Source organism: Platichthys flesus, chromosome 3, assembly GCF_949316205.1.
Source record: "Platichthys flesus chromosome 3, fPlaFle2.1, whole genome shotgun sequence".
In the NCBI taxonomy this organism is placed as follows: Eukaryota; Metazoa; Chordata; class Actinopteri; order Pleuronectiformes; family Pleuronectidae; genus Platichthys; species Platichthys flesus.
Genome location: NC_084947.1, coordinates 22,952,643 through 22,972,914, shown reverse-complemented (window position 1 = coordinate 22,972,914; position 20,272 = coordinate 22,952,643). Strand labels below are relative to the sequence as shown.

Genomic DNA, 20,272 nt, shown 5'->3' with positions numbered 1-20,272 from the left:
AGTGGGGGGGAGTTGTGACCTTGGACACTAGCAGCAAGATGTACAGTGACAAACAGGCACAGGATACTGTAGGCCCTACCTCACAGATGGCAGATTCAGCAAGGGCCTGACAAACAAATACTCTCATTGCTCTGACTCCTGGTTGGCCGCGGTCGGATAAGTCGGGAAAGATGTCTGGCAATGATGGGAGGAGTCTACAGTTCATACTTGTCTTTTACAATGGTGACTGTGTTAGATTTGAGTCTTCTTGAGGCGCCTTAGCTGAAATAAATTGCTGACTAGTGAATTAATATGAAATAATTTAAACCCAAGGTTGGTAATCGTGGATTAGCTAGCAAGAGCAGGCTAGACTTTGAGAAAGAGCAACCCATACATCCTAGCGCCCTCTCTTCAAGACAACTTTTCTGTGACTAGCTCGCCAACGTCTGGCAGTCGTCTCTGTTCAGCGGTGTATGTCTCGGTCACAGCCATTTTGAGACAACTCTTTTACTTTGTGACATGCAGCATTATCCTCCTGCAAGCAGCGGTTACAAGTTGGTAAACTGCGGCTATAAAGGGATGAACCTGGTCAGCAAGATTACTGTGGCCTTCAAACCATGATTGATTGGTGTTAATTAAGTGTGTCAAGAAAACATTCCCGACAGAATTACACTTCCACCAGCAGCCGGGACCAGCTCAGTTACTTAGCCCAGGTATGCTCCAATACTTAGGGGGCGTTTAGAAGAGTCTCTTGTTAAGTGAAGAGACTGCTTACCCAGATTAACCTGTTGCTCTTGGGTCCCCACTTACCACTCTCTTGATTACATGTTCCCATTAAATCCAGAGCACACAGAAGCAACTTGAGTGTTTGCCCAAAGGCCCAGAAACCTGCTGATACTCCAATCCTGTAACAACATTAACTTTTTTTTGTCAGTTAATTTGTTTTTGTTCTTGGGGTTTTCCTGGGCAGTTGCCCACTTTGCACTACAGACTGTTGGCTTGGCGCAGCAGCTAGAGATGTAAAGAGGCAGCTGGCCTCAGACAGAAAGAGGAAATATACACTGTCTAATCCATATGTTGTGTCTTAATCAAAAATCAAATCAATCAGTCAAATACATATAGAAACCAGCTGATTTTGTTGAGAGGGGGTTAGAGCGCTGGTAACACTGCAGCTTCACTGTGACACATGCTCTGGCCTCCAGAATCTGGAGAGCTGCCTGCAGAGGGTGTGGCTAAACTTGTTGATGGCCAGTAAACACATCAAAACAGGAAGATGAAAAAACACAATAAACTCAATAGAATAGTCGAAAACACTGTGTCCAGACATTTTCCGGAATTCCACATTTGAAGAAAGCAGCAGGAGTCAGACGCATTCACAACACAACAGAATGACATGACGTACAGATGAGAGGTTTGGTAGATCATGCAGGAGGCGGGACAAGACGTATCAATTCATGCAGAACTCACATGTTTTTTGTTTATAGCACATTAACACGGGCGTCGGCCCATTTTTTTTATTATTAATTTTGCGTCTGTGATTTGTTAGAAACGTCAACAACACAGCCACTTGCCTGCTATACATTTTCCTGCTGTATTTTCTTATGGTCTTACACTGACACCTTCCCAACTTTTTACAAAGGGGCTGTCAGAAAAAGTTCCACAAAAATTCTGGAACAACTGACTCAAATTTGCCTTTTCATGCTCGGACTCTAGTGCATGTCTGAAAACAGCTAGCTACAAGTACCTATGGTTTATGTCAGTACCTCTTTTGGTAAGTAATTAATAATGTTATGTTATAACTTTTTCATTCTAACAATAAAATAATGTTTTTCATTTTGAAAGTAACAAAGCATTAGACTTAATTTGTGAAGCTACTTGAAGAAGAACTGTTTTAAAGCCATCAGCTTCACTTTGTATGATAGAGTGAAACAGACGCCCTTTGTAAAGTTAAGCCTGAAACATGCTTCTGCGACTGCGTCTGCGTCTTTTCACGCCGCTGTGGCGCAAGACTCGTTTTCATTCATGCTTCCCCAACCGTTGCGCGTCTTAAAAGCAATTCCGCGCCAGAACACTAGGCGGAGTAATGCTTTTTGTCGAGACGACCTTAGAGACGCCTTCTTTCTTCTTCGTCGATTGTTTATTTACATAGCCACTGCGGCTCCTCGTAGCCTTTTTCTGGCGGACAAATCCGCCAGTCAATGACAGGTTATACAAGCTATCATACTATCAGATATATTCTGCCAAGTGCTCTTCTATTTGGTCCATATTCGTTCTTCTAAATCTTCCGTGATTTCTGCCGGTATTATGGGGCATGAAACCGGAAATGCAGCTCCAGAAGGGATGTAGAGCAGACCAATCACAGCCTTGCGGGCTGAGTGAGCTTGCGGAGCTTTGCCGTAAATTTTAGAAAAGGGGGTCGACACCCGTCAGCACGTAAGGAGGGATACATAAGCACATAAGGGCCCCGGAAGGGCTCTTGCGCTTACGGGCCCGTGAAAACGCAGAAGCATGTTTCAGGCTTTAGGGTCAAATGAAGGTAGCAGGCTGGCATTGCTACATCACCTGATGTAACCTGACACAGGAAGGTCGACTCCTGTTTACTCAATACATTGAACACACTTAGACTGTATGAATTCATATTCACTCTATGAAACAGGTAGGAGGAAAATATCAAGCACTTTGAGAAGAAAAGCTAATGCAGTTTTTTCTCTCTTAAGAGTTGATAATTGGTGACATCGGCCTTTTTTTTTATTAGGTCTTTGTTCTTTAACATAACAACTCTTAGTTGACTCAGTCTTCTGAGATGGGTTCCTGACAAAATATTTCCCACAAGATGCTCTGAGGCTTGAATTAAAAGTCTTGGTATAAAAGGTATAGGTCAGAAAATCTAAGTGAAAACATCTTCAAAGACAGGCATTTTTTATCACGGAAAGAACTCCATTCAAAGTGTGTGCGTCTATATGTGTGCATGTGGGGGGGGTGCAATATCAAGCAGGGGACTTCAAGGAAAAATGGAGACCTTTAAAAGTCAGTTGCTGCCGTCGCTGTTTCTCTGATGCAGACTTTTATCTTGTATTCATTGAATCTGTAAACAGCATTCTCTACTCCTGCCACAAGTGTTTCTCTGATCTAGACTGAGATTGGGCTGCGTTTTGCTGCCGTCTCCCGCAACAAAGAGCAATACAGTACATCTGCCCTGGCACTGAAATAACAAGTGAATAAACACACAATATGTCTTCCCGCCGCTCTCACTTGCCGTCTTTGCCCCCTCCCTCTCCCTTCTCCCCCCATTGGCCTCATCAGGCCTGCGTTCCACACGAAGCCAGACTTCAGTTGGGATTTTAATTGGCCCTTCACAATCAACAGCAGTGCTCCTCAAGGATATGTTCACTCCTCAGCCAGGCTACACTCAAGGACCAGTGCTGGGTTTTGAAGTGGCCTCACGCAGAGTTTTGGAAACCACTCTGAGAGCACATACTTTGAAAAATAGATAAGAGCCACAGGGTATAGGGTTTTATGTATCTTATGCATGTGCTGCTGCACCATAACCATCTATGGTGAGGAACTTACTTGTGTGTGTTGCTTCATATATACAAATATACAAATAATGTGTGTGAGGGGGGTCTTTATGCTGTTGCTATTGTTGTTTGTGGAGATGCACATCACTGGTCTTAGTGGGAGACTCACCTGGGGCCTCGATAAGCTGTTTGTAGATTCCAAGGAACGCAGACTCTGCCTCCTTACTGCGCTTGTTCAGAGCAACCACCTGCAGGGGGAGGAGACAACGTTAAGGTAAACGTTGACTAATATAGATCTGACATTTTTCATAACTCACAATGCACATCGTATTTTACACATCAGTTATTAAATTGACACTTTTAAACAGAGCAGAAAATTCTTCAAATCTTAAATAGCAAACACTGAATCAATAGTAACAAGAGCAAAGGTCAACCTCACAGCATCCTGCCAATAATTGAAACAAACACTCCAGCATGCCTTGTATTCGTGCTATATCTTCAGTATGTGCAACAGAGACATACAGTATGCTTGCTCGTGCACAGACCACCCAATGCAATGGCTGTGTTTTTATATTGACACTGACCACTACAGAAACAGGATGTAAACTATGACGGTAACCTTCCCGTTTAAGCGCCAAGCTGCTGCATGTTGCGACGTGACATTTGGCCCGTTAAATGTAGGTATCGGCGTGCGCGGGGAGGCTCGCCAGTGACAGTGGCCTCCATCACCAGCAGCACGCGGCACCTGCTATCCTCAGCTCAGTGGGTGATGCAAACCAATTAACGATTCATTAGGAGGGACAAAGAAAGCGAATTAGCCACCACCTGGCCCCATGGAGAGGGCACCTGCACTAGTGGGTATGTGGGTTATCCTGCGCCCAGCTCCTGCTAAGACCTTGGGCCTGTTTGTATAGTCAGAGGACGCGCCACGGCGGCCTCTCGACATCCTCGGCCCCGCAACAGTAAATCAGATCAGGCTCAAATGCCCCCTTCCCGGTCCAAAAGCAGACGGAATTCAAATTATTGTCATCTGTTGTCCATGTCATTTCTGTCATTGTTGATTACAGCCTCTGTCGAACCGGCTCGATTTACTCCCCAACGGAGGGTCTGGTGCGTGGTGCGGCTGAGCCGAGCTGCTCCTCAATGGTATGACTACACTTGAAAAACATTCATTTTACAAAGGCAGAAAACACTTATGTGAATGGTGGTGGTGGTTGTGAAGGTGGTGTGTTGGGGCTGTTCAGTGGGGTTATAAATAAGGTGTGTGGAAAACAGCGAGGGACAGAGAGCCTTTGATTTACTGGAAATGGCTGGCTGGCGTCTTCCCCGGGGGAAGCATAACGACACCATCATGTTTAAAGAAATATCATAAAGATCAAGCGAATCCCCCCATCACTCCCACTTGGAGCAGCTCAGAGGAGTTCATGGAAAATGGAAAAGGCTGGAGCCCAATCAATACAGATGCAATAGTCTGCAGCTCTCAGCCAGCTCCCTGCTACACTATGCTGTTATGTCACTCATATATACCCCAATTTGACCCCCCCACTCCAAGCCCGCCAACCTCCAACCACCAGCACGCCCACTCGCCTCCCCTGTCCTTCCAGCACGTGACGTTGATGTTGCCATGTTGGTCCACAAATAGTGAAAATGTGTGAAGCACACTGGCCCCATAAACAGCTCTATGTGTGGGTTATGAGAACATCAACAACTGGTGTTGGTTCAGCTCAGGTTTGTTTCATACCCACTGTTTTTATGTGTGCCTCCTGTTCACTGTGAAGGGCAGCAATGTGGTGGCCCAGTGCTCGTTTCCAGCCAAACCTCTGCTGCTCGACGTGACAGCAACCAAACCTCCGACGGCATTGTGTGGCACCGAGACAAACTATTACCAACATGAGTTTACACCTGAACTACATGGCCACTACAGCGGGGGGGGGGGGGGCTGAACCCACCGCTATAGTCATCAGCTCTTTACTGGCCTGGCTCCCTAAGAAGCGCATACATGAAATGTGGGATACCAACTGCATATGTAAAAAGGCTGGGATCCTGCGAAGGCAACAGCTTGGGCTCCATATTCCAGAGACACACGGGGTCTCCTGGCCCTCCATCATCCTTTAACGAGAGAACACGGAGATTACCTCCACAATCACACCATTAACCTGCCTACAGACGCTAGTTGAGACATCAATCACACGGCTGCCTGATGCCTTCTCATGTTAGCGGCCGCTATGCGTATAGATCCCCCCCTCCCTCATAAGCCACCCTTGCTATCGTCAAAGCACTGAGGTGTCGTGCATAATATGGGCTGATCAGGGAGTGATCTTCCACTCCATGCTAATCCACCTCCAGCCTAGCACATGTCTCATACAAGCGGATAGGGCTGTTGTACAGAGAGGTACGGCTCGAGGAGGAACTACAACTGCTAAATCTCTTCTCGTCTTTTTGCTGCGAGATATGGCTCTGGCCCCGGCTCTGGCTCACAGCGCATTCTTTGTTTTCACCCGTTTTGTGATAAAGGATATGGCTGCCGAGGGAATGGGCTTGGCCGCAGGTTGATTTTACAAGCAGAAGTAAAGCCTGGGGCAGAGTAGCAAGAGAAAGACAAAGGAAACCTGTTAACGCTCCGCCATAACTCTTCATGCCGCAACAGAGTGGGCAGAGCACAGCCTCTGGGACAAGGCTGCTGGGAAATACTTACTGATAAGCCTTTGAGAATACAGTAGCCGCTAGTGAGTCTGTGTGTGTGTGTGTGTGTGTGTGTGTGTGTGTGTGTGTGTGTGTGTGTGTGTGTGTGTGTGTGTGTGTGAAAACAAGCTACCATGTGTTGAGGTGAGAGAGATAAATTAAGGAGAAGAGAACAATCCAGAGTGAAGAAGAGGAAGCGGAGTGAAGGGCTACTGAGTGACATACAGAGAGAAACAGAGAGACAACGGAAAAGAGAGGTTCCCATACAGAGCGCAATTAGCAATTATGCAGTCATCAATTACAATTATCACAACTGGTGATTATGCAATTATCACTCTAAATCATCTTTTCCCTCCTCTGCCTTACTAGTTTGCCACCTCCTGTGTTTTGGTTGTTTGAGGATGGGTTGTGATGATGCAGGTGATTAGAGTGTGTGATGATGGGGGTGTTGGGCGGGTGTTATGGCAGATCTTGCATTGTGTGTGTGGTGTGTGTGTGTGTGTGTGTGTTTGTGCAAAATAAGTGTGTAATGCTTGCTGCATGTCTACATATGCATCTGTGCCTCGGTTTACAGTGTGTGAGTAAATTATCTGTCTTTGTGTGTTTGTGTTTGTGTGTATATTTGCCTGCACATGCAGTGTTCATGAATATACTGCCTGCATTTCAAGGTGAATGTGGCTGGTGCTGTGGGTGGTCTGGGGACAGCAAATGTATGGTTCCTCAGTCCCTGAGGCCTCTAAATTACCTGTCATCTTCCCCATGATGCAAAGGTCAGTGCACAATCATAGGGAGTCCATCCTACTGTGGTGCTCACTGAGCGCCAGTCCAGCCCACAGGCTGACAGGATGTCACAACAACCTGGGTCCCGCTCCTTGCTTATTAGAACAAAACAGTGGGAAGCCCACTACCACCACCACACCACTTGTCACAACACCTTCCAGAAAAATCTGCGGGATCCTGACAAGCTTTCAGTCCTCAGTGTTAATGGAAGTGTAAAGAAAATGAGACAAAATATCGTCAATGCTCTGCTACTTAATATTTAATGAAATCTAGAGCCATAGAGTCCTTTATTTTTAAATTTAGTTTGTATATGTAAAAAATTTTCAACATGAAACATTAACGTATCCATCATCCATGCGGTAATGATGCTGACGTCAAACCCCCCTCCATTTTTAATGTTGCCATTTTGAGCCAAGTTTAATGCCCATTTTTGCCCAGTGCTCAGCTTGGTTTCTTGCAGAAGCAATGTGTACATATATATATACTAAATACGACAATATTCTCACTAGTACAAGGTCCATAGTAAAAATACAGGAATAAACAAGCAAGCCAACAGAGAGATGGTAAATCATAGTATCTGTTTTAACACTGAAGAGCAGGAAAGTAAATGTCTTTGGAGATAATAACACAAAAAATGGCTGAAACTAAGAATTTCACATTTTCATTATGGACTTATCAATTACTCTGTAAAACATCGGAGAATAGTGAAGGTTAACTTCCTTAGTTTCCCAGAGCTCCACATGATTTCTTCAAATTGCTTGTTTTGTTTGATCACCAGTCTAAACTCGAAACAGGGATTATTTAGAATTTTTGCTTGATACTTGACTAAAACAAATAATTCACAATTAAAAATGTATTTCATGTTTATATCGACTTGTTTGAGCTCTACCACCAACCCAAGCAGATATGCATTTTAATACAGCCATCATCATAAACATCAATAACAGTTTATTGTGAGAATGCTAAGGTTAAGCTTAGAAAACAATTTCAGAAGCTATAGCTTTTCTTAATGTCCCTTCACTTCCTGTGCAAATCAAAATTGTCCAAAACAAACATTTCTGTGGATTTTTCAGATGAGATTTTGAACCGGAGTATACAGAAATTTAAGAGACATATTTTTACAGAAAATTGTATCAACACAGAGGACATTATGATTCTGTTGCTTCAAGGTTTCATACATATTTAAAAGACAACATCTACAATCCAAAAGTTATAGCTGTATTTTCCAAAAAGCACATCCAAAACCATAATTTCTCAGATGCAGGATCATATTTTAGCCATGCCACCCAGCACTGTCACTGCAGGCATTTGTTTTGGGTTGAGCGTAGGTTCAAAAGAGAGGCGGGAGGAGAGAGATGAGTTGGTGTGGAGTGACTGATGAGTGTGTGGAGGAGAGGGGCAGAGGTAAACCCTGTTGCAATACAGTCTGGATGGAAGAGAGACCTGTGTGCACCCACTTATGCACACCCACGTGCACACATGCAAACTTGAACTTGGGTGCAAGCAAACACACACGTCAAGTCGCAGTCACGCAGATGCACACCACACACAGACTGTGTCTCAGGGCAGATTTAATCAGGGTGACACCCATCTCAGAGCGGTGGTAGCAGCATTGCGGTGGCCGCGGCGGTCTCTGGCTGCCCGGCGAGATGAGCAGTCAGGGAACTGACACACATCTCGTCGCCACGTCAATTCCAATCAGCGGCGCCTGTCAGTCAACGTGCCGTGCTCGCAACCGACTGACGCCACTCTGCCACTGCAGGGCTGCCGTCTCAGCCAAATGAATGGCCGAAGCTGACCACGCCATAGCTACCACTTATCCCTTGATGCAATGACAAATTCAGAGTGAAAACCCAACTTGATTCATGGCCTCTTCGGGAGCAGCTCACCTGCATTCGATAGGACCAATACTAAAAATATTGGGTTTTAAGATGGCTTTCAAGACCCAATAAATCTATAAAGATATGATTTTCATATGATTTTTCTCAGCTATTATAGCATAAGAAAACAATAGATAGAAAGTCGTAAGATTCTACAGTCTGACTAACTGTGTTGTTTTATGAATGCTAAAATCAGCATAATGATATGCCAGCAATGAAAATGCTAACACCCTAATATTCAGCTGTTATAATATTAGGAATGTATGGTATATTCATAATCTCAGATTGCAATGTAAGAATGCTAACATTCACTGATTAGCATAAAACATTAGTTTACCTGTGACTGATGGGATTGTCATTCTTTAGTTTTGCAGTTTTGTGATACAAATGTTTTTGAGACAAGTCAGAGGATCATCAAAGTCATACAGATTTGTCCTCTGGGGAATATGAATTCAAACATTTCATAACAATCCATCGAACAGCTGCTTATATCATTTAAGTCTGGACCAAAGTAGTGGACAGACCTGACATCACTTTCCCCGGAGCAATGCCGCTCACTGTGACTGAAAGGGAACATCAAGAGATACAGTACGATGTAAGATGTTTCACTTGAAAATGAGACAAAAGGAGCAAGACTTCAGGTCAATGCCCCAGTGGAGGGTTCCGATAATGACCCAGGGTGAGAGGAGAGCAGATCTCTACAGATCAAGGCGGAGCTGACGTAATCCCGTCGGACACGGCACACGGAGCAGCATGAGAGACAGAACATGGCACGACATTAAACCCAGATCAAAGGGCCTGCTGTCTCCACCGCACGGCAGGTGCCTTCTGGGTCCCCCTCAGCATCAACAGGCTGCAGAACCGCTGTGCTACCCGCCCTCTCCACAAAGACTCAAAAGCACCAGCCTCGGCGCTAACAGCTCAAAGTCACTGCAAAGTCAAAGTCGAGAGCCGGGGAAAGACAAAAGAAGGGAAGAAAACAAATCTTTTCTGAATGTCTTTGTAGTTCAAAAGACAGGAGTTGTCATTTTCTTTGAGCTTACTCGTTCAAATGTTTGATGCAGCGAACGACCTAAACCTTGAGGAAAGTGCGTGTCTGCTGAAAACGTATCTATCATGGCATGATGGGAGGGAGCGGGGGCGTGCTGAGGCTACGATGAAGGCGCTGGTTGATGTGCTGAAAGGGAGGGCTGTGAAAAGAAGTAATGAGTGTACCTGGACTAGATTTCAGTGCTGGGAGAAGTGTTAGGAGGAGAGAAGAGAGGAGAAGTGTAGGTAAGGGCTAATTATAAAAATAAAGTGCCCCCATTATCCCCGGCACTGTACTGCCCTAGTGAACAAAGCTACAACAGATGGGGTGTCATGAGCAACTGTGCCAATGTGAGCCAAAGCCCTGGAGTGGACGGACCCTGGCAGACTGCTGCTGGAGCTGCTCTGGCAAGGGGGAACCACAGCTGCATATCTTGCCCTCAGACACACGTTGACAGTGTTTCTCTAGCCCTGCCTACACTAGTCAAGGTGAGACGGCGTGACATGAGGGGGGCGAGCAAGGGAGAGAGAGAGCGAGGGTGAGAGCGCTCCACTATGATGGATAGCGCTCTCCATCCCACCTCTCCTCTCTCTCCCTCTTAGAAGGCTGGTGACTTTCCAGTGAGGCAATTATCATTGCGGAATGCATAATAGCCTAATTAATTACAGGTGTCAGCGCTGCCTTTGTTTCAGCATGGAGGAACATCGTGCCAAAGCCGCATCCGCTATAAAGAACAGCGCTGATGAACGAGCCTTGAACCGCGGCTAGAGGAGCCCAGCTGACGGAGGAAGCAAGCGCCGCGGAGACGATTTGAAGTCTGCCAAACAACCCCGTGTCTGTTACTCGCAGAAGACGGATTGGAAACACATGCTGCAAACATTAGGTCCATTATTTGCTTGATAAATCTGCTGTTGTCAATCGCAGTGCTTGGAGGAAGGTCTCAGGTAGGCCCTGCACGGGGCGGCTCGCCGGGTAATTTGGTTTCAAGAAGCAGAGACCAGTGCGGCGTCGGTGGCAGCACCATCAACAATGAAAGCAGTCCCCTTTACCCGGCGTTGCGCAGACAAACATGGCATATCATTTGTCCTGTCAGATTTTCAGATTTCATTCATTGTAGTGAGAAAGCCGGAAAGCAGACAATTGCTGGGGAGAGAGAAAAAAAGACCTTAACAGGACCTGCGAAGGAGAGAAGTGAATGATGGGGTGACTAGGGAGGAGAGACAGCGCAAAGATTCCTGTTATTCTCCTCCTCGGCTAAACACAAGCACACATTGGTGTAGAACTTAACAGGACGTCACGTTCAGTGTGTGTGTGGGTCTACGTGTGTGCAGTACGACATGTGTGTCTTTCTATGGGGGGTCGTGGCAGTAGGCTGATAATCCCTCCACGCCCCCAGGCAGTGGGGGCTCATTGTAGAGTACATTGAGTCTAATAGGAGCCGGCGCTGCAGTTGTATGCAGCTCTCCCTGCTCCCACTGTGAGAAGAGTTTTACATAATTAATGACTGTTGATGTTTCCCAGGTAGTTGCCCGGCAAATTCACTCCAGACTCGGCTGCCACCGTCGCCGGGTTCCATGGAGAATGAGCGACACCAGAACAGACAGCTTACATTACAGGCATAAATAAGGCAATTTTGTACAGTGTCTTCAGACATTACTGTGAGGGGGGTTCAGGGCCGATGATTCGACTTGCTTCAGAAAAACGCTCAGAGAGAGCTTTTCTGTGTCTCGGAGTCTTCAGAGAATTTGCGCTTGATGCGAGTAAAACTGCTTCCTTTAGTGTTTTTATAATTCTGTATGCTGTTAGAGGCGCGCGGATAGAAGCGCTGTGCCTTTTCAAGATTACAGTTGACGGATCCAGACCGATGATCGTCCACATCTGCATGAAACTGTCTGATCTGAATGTCAATCTAAATACATGTGAGCCTGGTGGTCAGGGTTTTTCGGTTGCCGACCCCCTGACACCGTTGCATCCTCGTGGCCATACACATATTGCTAAGAGCCAGTCCACATTTATACCAGAGCATGTTAAATTAAACATTTAAACACGCCACCAAGGGAAGGCGATTTTTTTACGGCTCTCGGCACACCACTCATTATTAATTTGTAATAACCTTTAAGGCTTTTTGATTTCATACATATTTTACCGAGAGATATCACTCCGAGTCAGACGGGAGAGGGCCTGTCGCTGACAGATCACCAGAGTGCCACCGAAAAGGTGGTTTCATCTGCTATAATTAGGACCAGGTGAGGGTTAAGAGTGATCTCTGGCTGCGTGTGCATGTCTGCCAAGATCTCACCCGCTAATGCATCAGTGTGATGACAAATATACACCCAGAGATTAAAAAGTGGAGTGGCCCAAAAGAGAGAAGAGACAGGACAGGATAGGAAGGATGATCTCAAAATGATTTTGGCCCCCTCAAAAAAAGTGACCTGGCCGTGGGTTTAAAACCTTTTAGGTATTTATGAGTGCCCAGGATAAAGGAGTCCATTTCTGCTGCATAAATCAGCTGAGTGGCTGAACGTCGGAGGGAAAGCGACGCATTAACACCGCCCGCTCTCTGTCTCCTTCATATTCTTCTGTGAGAGGACTGGCCAAGGCCCATCTTGCTCCCGCTCTGCCGGGAGGCCCCTCTGTGCCCGTTGGATGCCAGCCTAAAGCTCATGTCCACCGGTGCCAACACGCCACTAAAAGCTGTAAAACACATGAGCTCTGTTTGGTTAATGTACGCTGATTGACCTGTGCTGCCAGGCATTTGATGTCATGATTGTAATGACCAGCTTCCCCTGCCTGATCGCTCATATACAATGTGACAGGCACGAGGTGGCATTTCAATTTGAGTGAATGAAGGCTAATCATGTGAGATGCCTGTAGCAACAAGGGTTGATGTTGTTTTCAAATGCAAATACCAGCAAATGATAGCATTCAAAATGTGTGTGATAGAACATTAAATTTTTTCAGAAATCAGAGAATCTATGCCTTCCCAATTCATGTAAGGAGAATGTATAATTTCTTCTTATCTAATTATTTCTAAAAAATGATATAGTTTTGCTTTCAAACCCTTAATGGAAAACTCTTTGTCGTTTTTGAGGCAATTGTAATCTAATTTTCATTTCAATGTGTTAGAGGCTTAAACAGGTTGAGCTACACATTTAAAAGAAATATATATTTTTTTTGCATCTCTTGACCCCTGGATTCATCTGATGACACTTTGTTGGGGGGTCTCAACCTTCAGGTTGCGAACCACTGCTCCACACTGTCATCAGTTTGTACCGTGTTATCTGTCAGTGTAACGTATGCACAGTAGAAAGTCTGTGGATTAGCCTGAATGACAGGGACATTGTTTCTGTAAGCACAATGCAGCTTATGAATTTTTTTTACATTCTCTTTTTTCAATGCATTGGGGACCACCAACAAATGTCCACTTACACCCACTGTACTGAGGTGGAGGCAAGAGCGTAAGAGCTCCGCTCTCATTTGGGTGAATGAACAGCTTCACAATAACCATTATTCTTCTTGCATCATTGGGATGTAGACATTAAATCAATCTGAAGCAGCCTCAGAAACAACTCTTCAGCAAGCTTTATATATAGGACCTGACTTTAGTGGTTATCTATTGGATGCTCTGCGTTACATCACCCTCCATATGCTCTGGGTGTAGGACAATTCCGTGCGGGTTATAAATAAAGAAACCTGACGCACGGCTGCAGCCGCTGTGATTTGGGCAAGTTCTCACATGGGATGTCATCGTTCTGCAGTGCTAGCCCCACTGCTATTTCAGGCTCTGCCTCATTAGAACATCCGCCGTGAGTGAACAAAAAAACTGAATGTACAAAAGACTTTTCATTAGGGAAGAGAGAGCAAAAAGACACGTTCACCCTCCCAGCCACAGTGCATATTCAGGGCTAACACTCAAATTGCTACATTACAGGTGTATGCATTGTGAAGGGGCAAACAGTTTACGTGTGATTGCCAGGTAATGTACAGTGCGGAGATCTGTGTCACAAGGTCCCAAAAGGAGGAGGTCTGCAGGTCTGGATGACAGGGGCACAAACATGCAACCTGCCACAATGACTGCAATTACCCTACATCCACTGCCTTCAGCAGGGGAGAGATAGAGAGAGTGTGGGTGCGTGTGGGTGTGGGTGTGCGTGTGTGTGTGTGTGTGTGTGTGTGTGTGTGTGTGTGTGTGTGTGTGAGTGTGTGTGTGAGAGAGAGAAAGAGGGAAAGTGAGGGACAAGACATGAGATTATGCATGTGAGTTTTTGCATTACAGAGGATGGAGAGAGAGAAAAAAATAAACTTATTGGGTGATGGCCTGTACTTGTAATGTGATTGTGCGATTGTGTGTGAGTGAGTCTGTCAGACCGTGGTTCGCGTGCCTGTGGAGGCCTTCTCACACCAAAGCGTCTGGCTAATTTAGTTAGGGAATAGCTGGCTGTCCTTCAGGTGAATGGACAGAGATTGGTCTCAATATGAGATGTAATAAAAGAAGCCCATCACTGGATCTCACCGCACCTTCGGCTGTCCTTCACATGTCTCGCCAGAACACAACGCACCCCCACACACATGCACACACACGTGCGCACACATCCCAAGGAGGCCTCCAAGGTTTGCCATTTTGAAAAAAAGCCTGTAACAAATATGGCCTTTACGTCTTTCATTTTGATTGCATACATTTGATGCATATTTGTATTTATCACCACACTACAACATCTACAGAGTGTTGACTGTATAAGTAGAGTGTACATTTTACATAGACCACACAGTGATACATTATTTACATCATGATTTAACACATTTTACATCTTAGCTGTCCCTTAATTAACTGACACCGTTATCTACGTCTACCTCAGCATAATAGATTAACATTAACTGTAAAAGAAAGTAGAAAAGCCTCTGATTACTTTTTTATTAATAATAATTATCATGTTAAAGTAACCCATATTAGAAGAAAAAAAATTCCAAATAAAGTTGTTTCAAAGTAATCCACCAGTAAAATAAGTATTATCCGCTAAATGTACATAGAGTATATCTTCTGATGTAAATGCCACTGTGAGTGAAACATTATGAGACTGTAAGTGATATATCATTTGTTAGTACTGATGCATGAATGTGTGCTCAGTATTTTATTGTTGTATTTGGTCAAGGTGAGGATAGTTTTAAATATTATATTTATAGTTTGGTAAACTCCACTGGTTCCCAATCTAAAGTTTGTCGCAGTCCAAAAGGCCACAAGATAAATCTGGTGGGTTGGGAGATGATTAATGAGGCACACGTGAAGAAAAACCTAAGTCTCTCCTTAACTTATCATTATTTTATTATTGGTAAATGTACACTAATGTAACAGCACTGGGTCATTTCACCCAGGAATCGTCCGTACGTGCTGCTGACTGAGTAACGGCGCCTCTCTGTGAGGACCACAGCACGGCTGAGCTCCCTCATTCCACCTGTCCTCCTGTTTGGCAACAACCAACTCCTGCTTATTCCTGCCAGCGACTAGCATCCAGGGCCAGCAGCGCCCCCCCCTCCTTCCCCTTTTGGCTGTCCCCTCAGCCCCACTTCAGGAGTAGAGCCGGAGCTTTCCCACTAAATCCGCTGAGACCCAATTACAGGGACTGCAGAAGAAATCATGACAAGATGCAAAGTTACTTTGCTTTAATTGAGGATGTGTTTAACACTCTCCTCAGGCCACCGCGGCCACTTCATGTCTCGGATGAGACGGAGAGCCCCGCAGTGGGACTTTAAAACATATATCTGTTTGTGACAAAGGCAAAGACCATCCGGATCTGTGGCGCTGAGACATTTAATGGCAGCCGTGTGATTTAGGACGTTGAATTTCCAGTGTAGAGTTCGGACAAAACAAGCATATCTCTTAAAAGCGTAAAAAACACATTTGATTTGTGACGAGGAAGCAACCCTTTAATGTAAGGAGTACCTCAGAAGAGTTGCCCCTCCCCTGGTTACTTCACTTGCAGCTGCTTGTTTTTACAGAGCCACATGTTAATTAGTATTGTAGTTAATCCTATATTAAAGAGACCCAAACTGTCAGGTCATATTATAAACAATCAGTCCTAATGTTCGTGCATGTGACATTTGGAGCTGCTATCTCTTCAAGCTAAATGTTCCCTAGGTACTAATTGGCCTACTTTACACTGTCTTTCTTTGAATTGCCAGTTTCTTTATCATTTAGGATATTAGCCTTGACAAGCATCATCTCATATAGCATAGGCCCACTAAAAGTAGAAAAGAGCTTCATCTTTTCTTTTCTTTTTTTTTGCAGAGGGACAGCAAAAATGGAAATAAATGATTTACCCTAGCATGTAATAATGTGAGATCTACCTTCATGGGATATTAAATACAATTTGAAAGAAGAATAAAAGTTCAAACACTTTGCCAGCAGCAAAGTAAGTGTAACTTTTCTCTGTTTGCATTATTTAAGATAGGCTCCATCATTTTATCAATCTATCGATCTCTCTCCAGAAAGATGAAAATGGAAAAATAATGAGGCCGATGAATACTGTGTAAAGAACATCAATGTGCGAAATTTAATTATCTGTGCTGGGAAGAGGAGGAAAATGTGTCGGCTGTTTTCTAAAACAAAAAGAAAGTGAAAAAAGGAGCAGTTAATATTTTTTCCCTCTCTGCATATTTTAATTACCAGATCAATCATAACTACGTGCCGCAGCACTGCAGAGAAAAGAAAATTGCAAGTCTAAATGAAAAACAATAGATTTGCTTTAAAGTCTTTGCTCTTTTGAAGTCTAAATTAAAATTTCAGGTACCTTTACACGAGCCTTCTTCAGAAAAGTTATGATATTTAATTAGCGTGTTTAGATTTTGCTGAAATTAAACTTCACAGCCGAGCATCATGTGAAATAAAGACTGGTATTCCCAGGCTTCAGCGGGGGGGGGGACACCGCAGACGAACAGATGGAATTAAATCACTTCAGCACATGAGGTCTGCGTATCCGCTGACAAAAGCTCATGTTCTCTTGACTTGTGCTGCCACTGGCGTGATCCGAGCCTGGTTCTTGCTGTTCACTGGAGTGGGGAAACAACTTTGCTTTCTGACTGTGTCTGTGCAGCTCCGATTCTGCGCCTGAAATCAGAGAATCGGCCGTAGAATTGGCGGAGCAGCTCTCCCGTTCCGCCTGTTCCTGCTCACACGAGCTTTTCCTGGTTGTGCTATAGCGCTGATGTTTATTTCTCCTGGCATGTCCTCGCCGGCGTCGAGCCACCGATTTCACACATTTTTATTGGCTAATTTGACTGTGCTCTTGCCAGCAGCTGAGAGCAAGCCAGGAGTCTGGGAATCTCAGAGACGGTGGTGCTGCTGCTGCTGCAGCTGCTAGTGTTGCTGTTCTCTGACTTGAGGTGCCTGCAGGGAGCAGACGAGGGTATGGAGGCCCTCACCTGTCTCATAACAAGTAGTTGACCATGTTAGGCGAGCTAGGCCTTGGAAACTGCCTATTAGATTAGTTGCTGTGTGCTGCCGGTGAGTGTCTGTTTGGTGCGGGGTCAGGAGGGGAATGTGATTGCCTGTCTCTTAAGGTGACAGGGGTTTAGAGGAGCGGATGTACACCCAGCCCGATGCCCAATAGGAGCAGTGCAGCTGGCGCTATGCGTGCGTCCATCCTCAAACATGGCTAACATTTGCACAGCAGCGGCAGTCAGGCGTGACGTCTCCAGGCTCTGAGGTTTGTGCTGTCAGGACGGTAGAAATTAAACCTGGCACTGCAAAGCAGAATGTGCTGAAACTCATCAATTCCACATGGCTAGAGAGCCAAGTGCCTATTTATAACATCCCCCCTCTCTCTTCTTTACCTGGTGTTCATCCCCGGCTCTAAACACGCATCCGTAATGATGAATACACCCAACTGGGACGCTCCGACAGGGCATCAGTCAGGACACGAAAACAAACATGCCAACACACACACACACACACCATCAGATCACAGCACAGCAGAGGAGGAATAAGAGTGACACTCGGAAGGCTGATGGAAAGGTTCAGGCGTCTCAGCATAAAAACACCCAGCAGAATCACAACAGTCAGTCACCAACCAGGAAACAAAAAAAGGGCAGTCAGATATATTAAACTTCTTCGACGGGCTCAGTGTGCAGCTGAAATATGGTGCTCGGCTCGTGAAACACCACCACTCAACTACTGCGTTTGTTTATGCAGTCATTTACTGAATTGATGATATTTCACTTTAAAAGTTACTGTCTGAACTGCTGAGAAATGGATTTACAGGGTTACACATTTGTCTTTGGGTGCAAATGTGTTCACATTTATGATGCATACAGGAATGTGTGCAAAAATGATCTATATTGTCTGCTCAAATATGCAAGTCAGTAGTTATTGTTTTGTTTGGCTTCTCATTCACACTCCATGTGAAGCTTTAAAGCAAGAATGTAACTTTTGTTAAAAAAAAAAAAACATATTAAAACATATCTGTATTATACAGTAATGAGAGTTAAATGTATCCCTGCTCAGCTCCACTAGTCAGAAATTATTCCTAAAATACCAAAGATATTAACACCAACATCTTGCGCATTTGGAGCCAGGGTCTGTTATTATGACATTTCACCTTAAAACCAAACTAACCAGAAAAAATTAACACTTATATTACATGAACTATAAAATGATGAGAAAACAATCTTTGAGAAAATGTTATTTGACGTGTAACTTTTTAGTTTGATCCATGTTCCATCGACAAACATGGATGAGGTGGGGTTAATGAGCTATACAGGCCTCTCTTTGTAGAGCTGTCATGTTGTATGTCTTTATATAAAGTCTATGGCCATGAGCAGTATGTTGTGTTTGCGAGTCATACAGCTTCGGGATAAGTATATATTCTTTGCTCATGTTGGATTCATCTTTGTCTTAAATTCCACTGCTGACATGAAATTTGCATCTGACTGTACCAACCTCCTACTGACTTTGTGTTCAGTCTGCATTGTGTTGTAGCATTTATCATTATTGTGTAATTGTCACAGTTCAAAAGTATTTAGAACAAACACGGGTCAATAAACACTTATAACGACACTTAAGTAACCAAATATAAAAAGGGTGATTGTAAATTGTCTGCTGCTCTGATGTAAAATGAATGAAGGTAAATTGAGCCGGCCTCTCCAAAAGGCAGAACTGCCTTCAAAAATAAAAGACCAAAGAAAAGCCCTTGACTGCGCCATTTCTTCATTTATCAATATATGAGCTTTGGCATAAGTATTAGAGGTAAGATGGACAGTCATATAATATTTGATCCAATATCCACATATAAGCTTGTTTGTCTTGGACCGGTCATAATCAATAAAAGTAAACTTAAAAGTAATAAAATCTGAAAGAGTAAGTGAACAGAAGTGCATTGAGAGTGGGTCAAAGCACCTTCTCTGTGCTCATGTGGAGCTGGCGTTTCCTCTCAGGAGAAGCAGACGACGTAAAAGACACAAGGAAGGTATTATCTAATGTCCGATAACACCCAACCCACCCACATACCTCCCCCCTCGGCTCTGCCTGCCTCTCTCCCTCTCCCTCTGTCCTTGCCTTCATGCCTCCCACCTTCTTTCCCCTCTCCTTAGTATGAAGAGGACACAAGTGATAAACCAGGAGCAGAGAGCCGGTGGTTTACATGGCCCTGGAGCCCATTATGTTCCCCACAATAGGCTGGAGGCCTGGACGTGCTGTGAATAGGTAATGGCCTGGAGATCCAGGGCCTGGTCTGCTGCTGCTCAATGAGCCCGAGACAGCCGAGCAGGAGACGGGCATTAGAGATACCTCGCCGGCCCAGTATGGAGGAGCAGTCTAGTCGTAGCCAGAGAGGGGGGGGAGGGGGTATCAGGGTGTCATCAAATGCCCCTTACATAAGGTGGGGCATGAATAATATTGATGGCCATGGATCTGGTTTATTGACGAAATAATATGGGCCAATAATGTACTGCGAATACATAGAATGTAACACCAGCTTGCTTTTAAAGTGCCGAGGAGCAGTTTCATGTCAGACTGTATCAGGCTGCTCCTCACTTCTTCCAACCTCACCTTCCCAAGTTAGCCATCCACTCAAGCAATCTGTACCTAATCACCGCGAGGTTTAGCCCATGATGAAGATATGTCTTCATTGAGCTGGAAAAGCTGTAGTGTCGCAGAGCATTTTTCCTAACGGCGCAGTCCCTCAAGTATGAAAGCGCCATAGAGCCCCTCAGACAATTAGGCAGGGAAAAGCTTTATGACCGTTAGACTCACTCAGCGAGCGGCACTCTCACCGCCAGCACCGCCAGGAGCGCTGGCTCGTGCAGAAAGGTAATTACGGAGCCTCTCATAATGACACGGAGGAAGCTTGCGTCATAACACCCACAGCCTTTTATCATAGCGCTGTAATTAATTATCATCCTTTACTCTTTGA

General features: G+C 44.8%; 1 protein-coding gene across 1 annotated transcript in view; it reads right to left on the bottom strand.

Annotated features, from left to right (window-relative positions):
* cux2b (cut-like homeobox 2b) overlaps window positions 1-20,272 on the bottom strand; it is a 67,257-nt gene that overhangs the window by 24,626 nt on the left and 22,359 nt on the right. Inside the window, exon 4 of the mRNA XM_062381146.1 lies at window positions 3,667-3,745. Coding sequence (XP_062237130.1) covers window positions 3,667-3,745 — 79 coding nt within the window. The remainder of the gene's footprint in view (window positions 1-3,666; window positions 3,746-20,272) is intronic.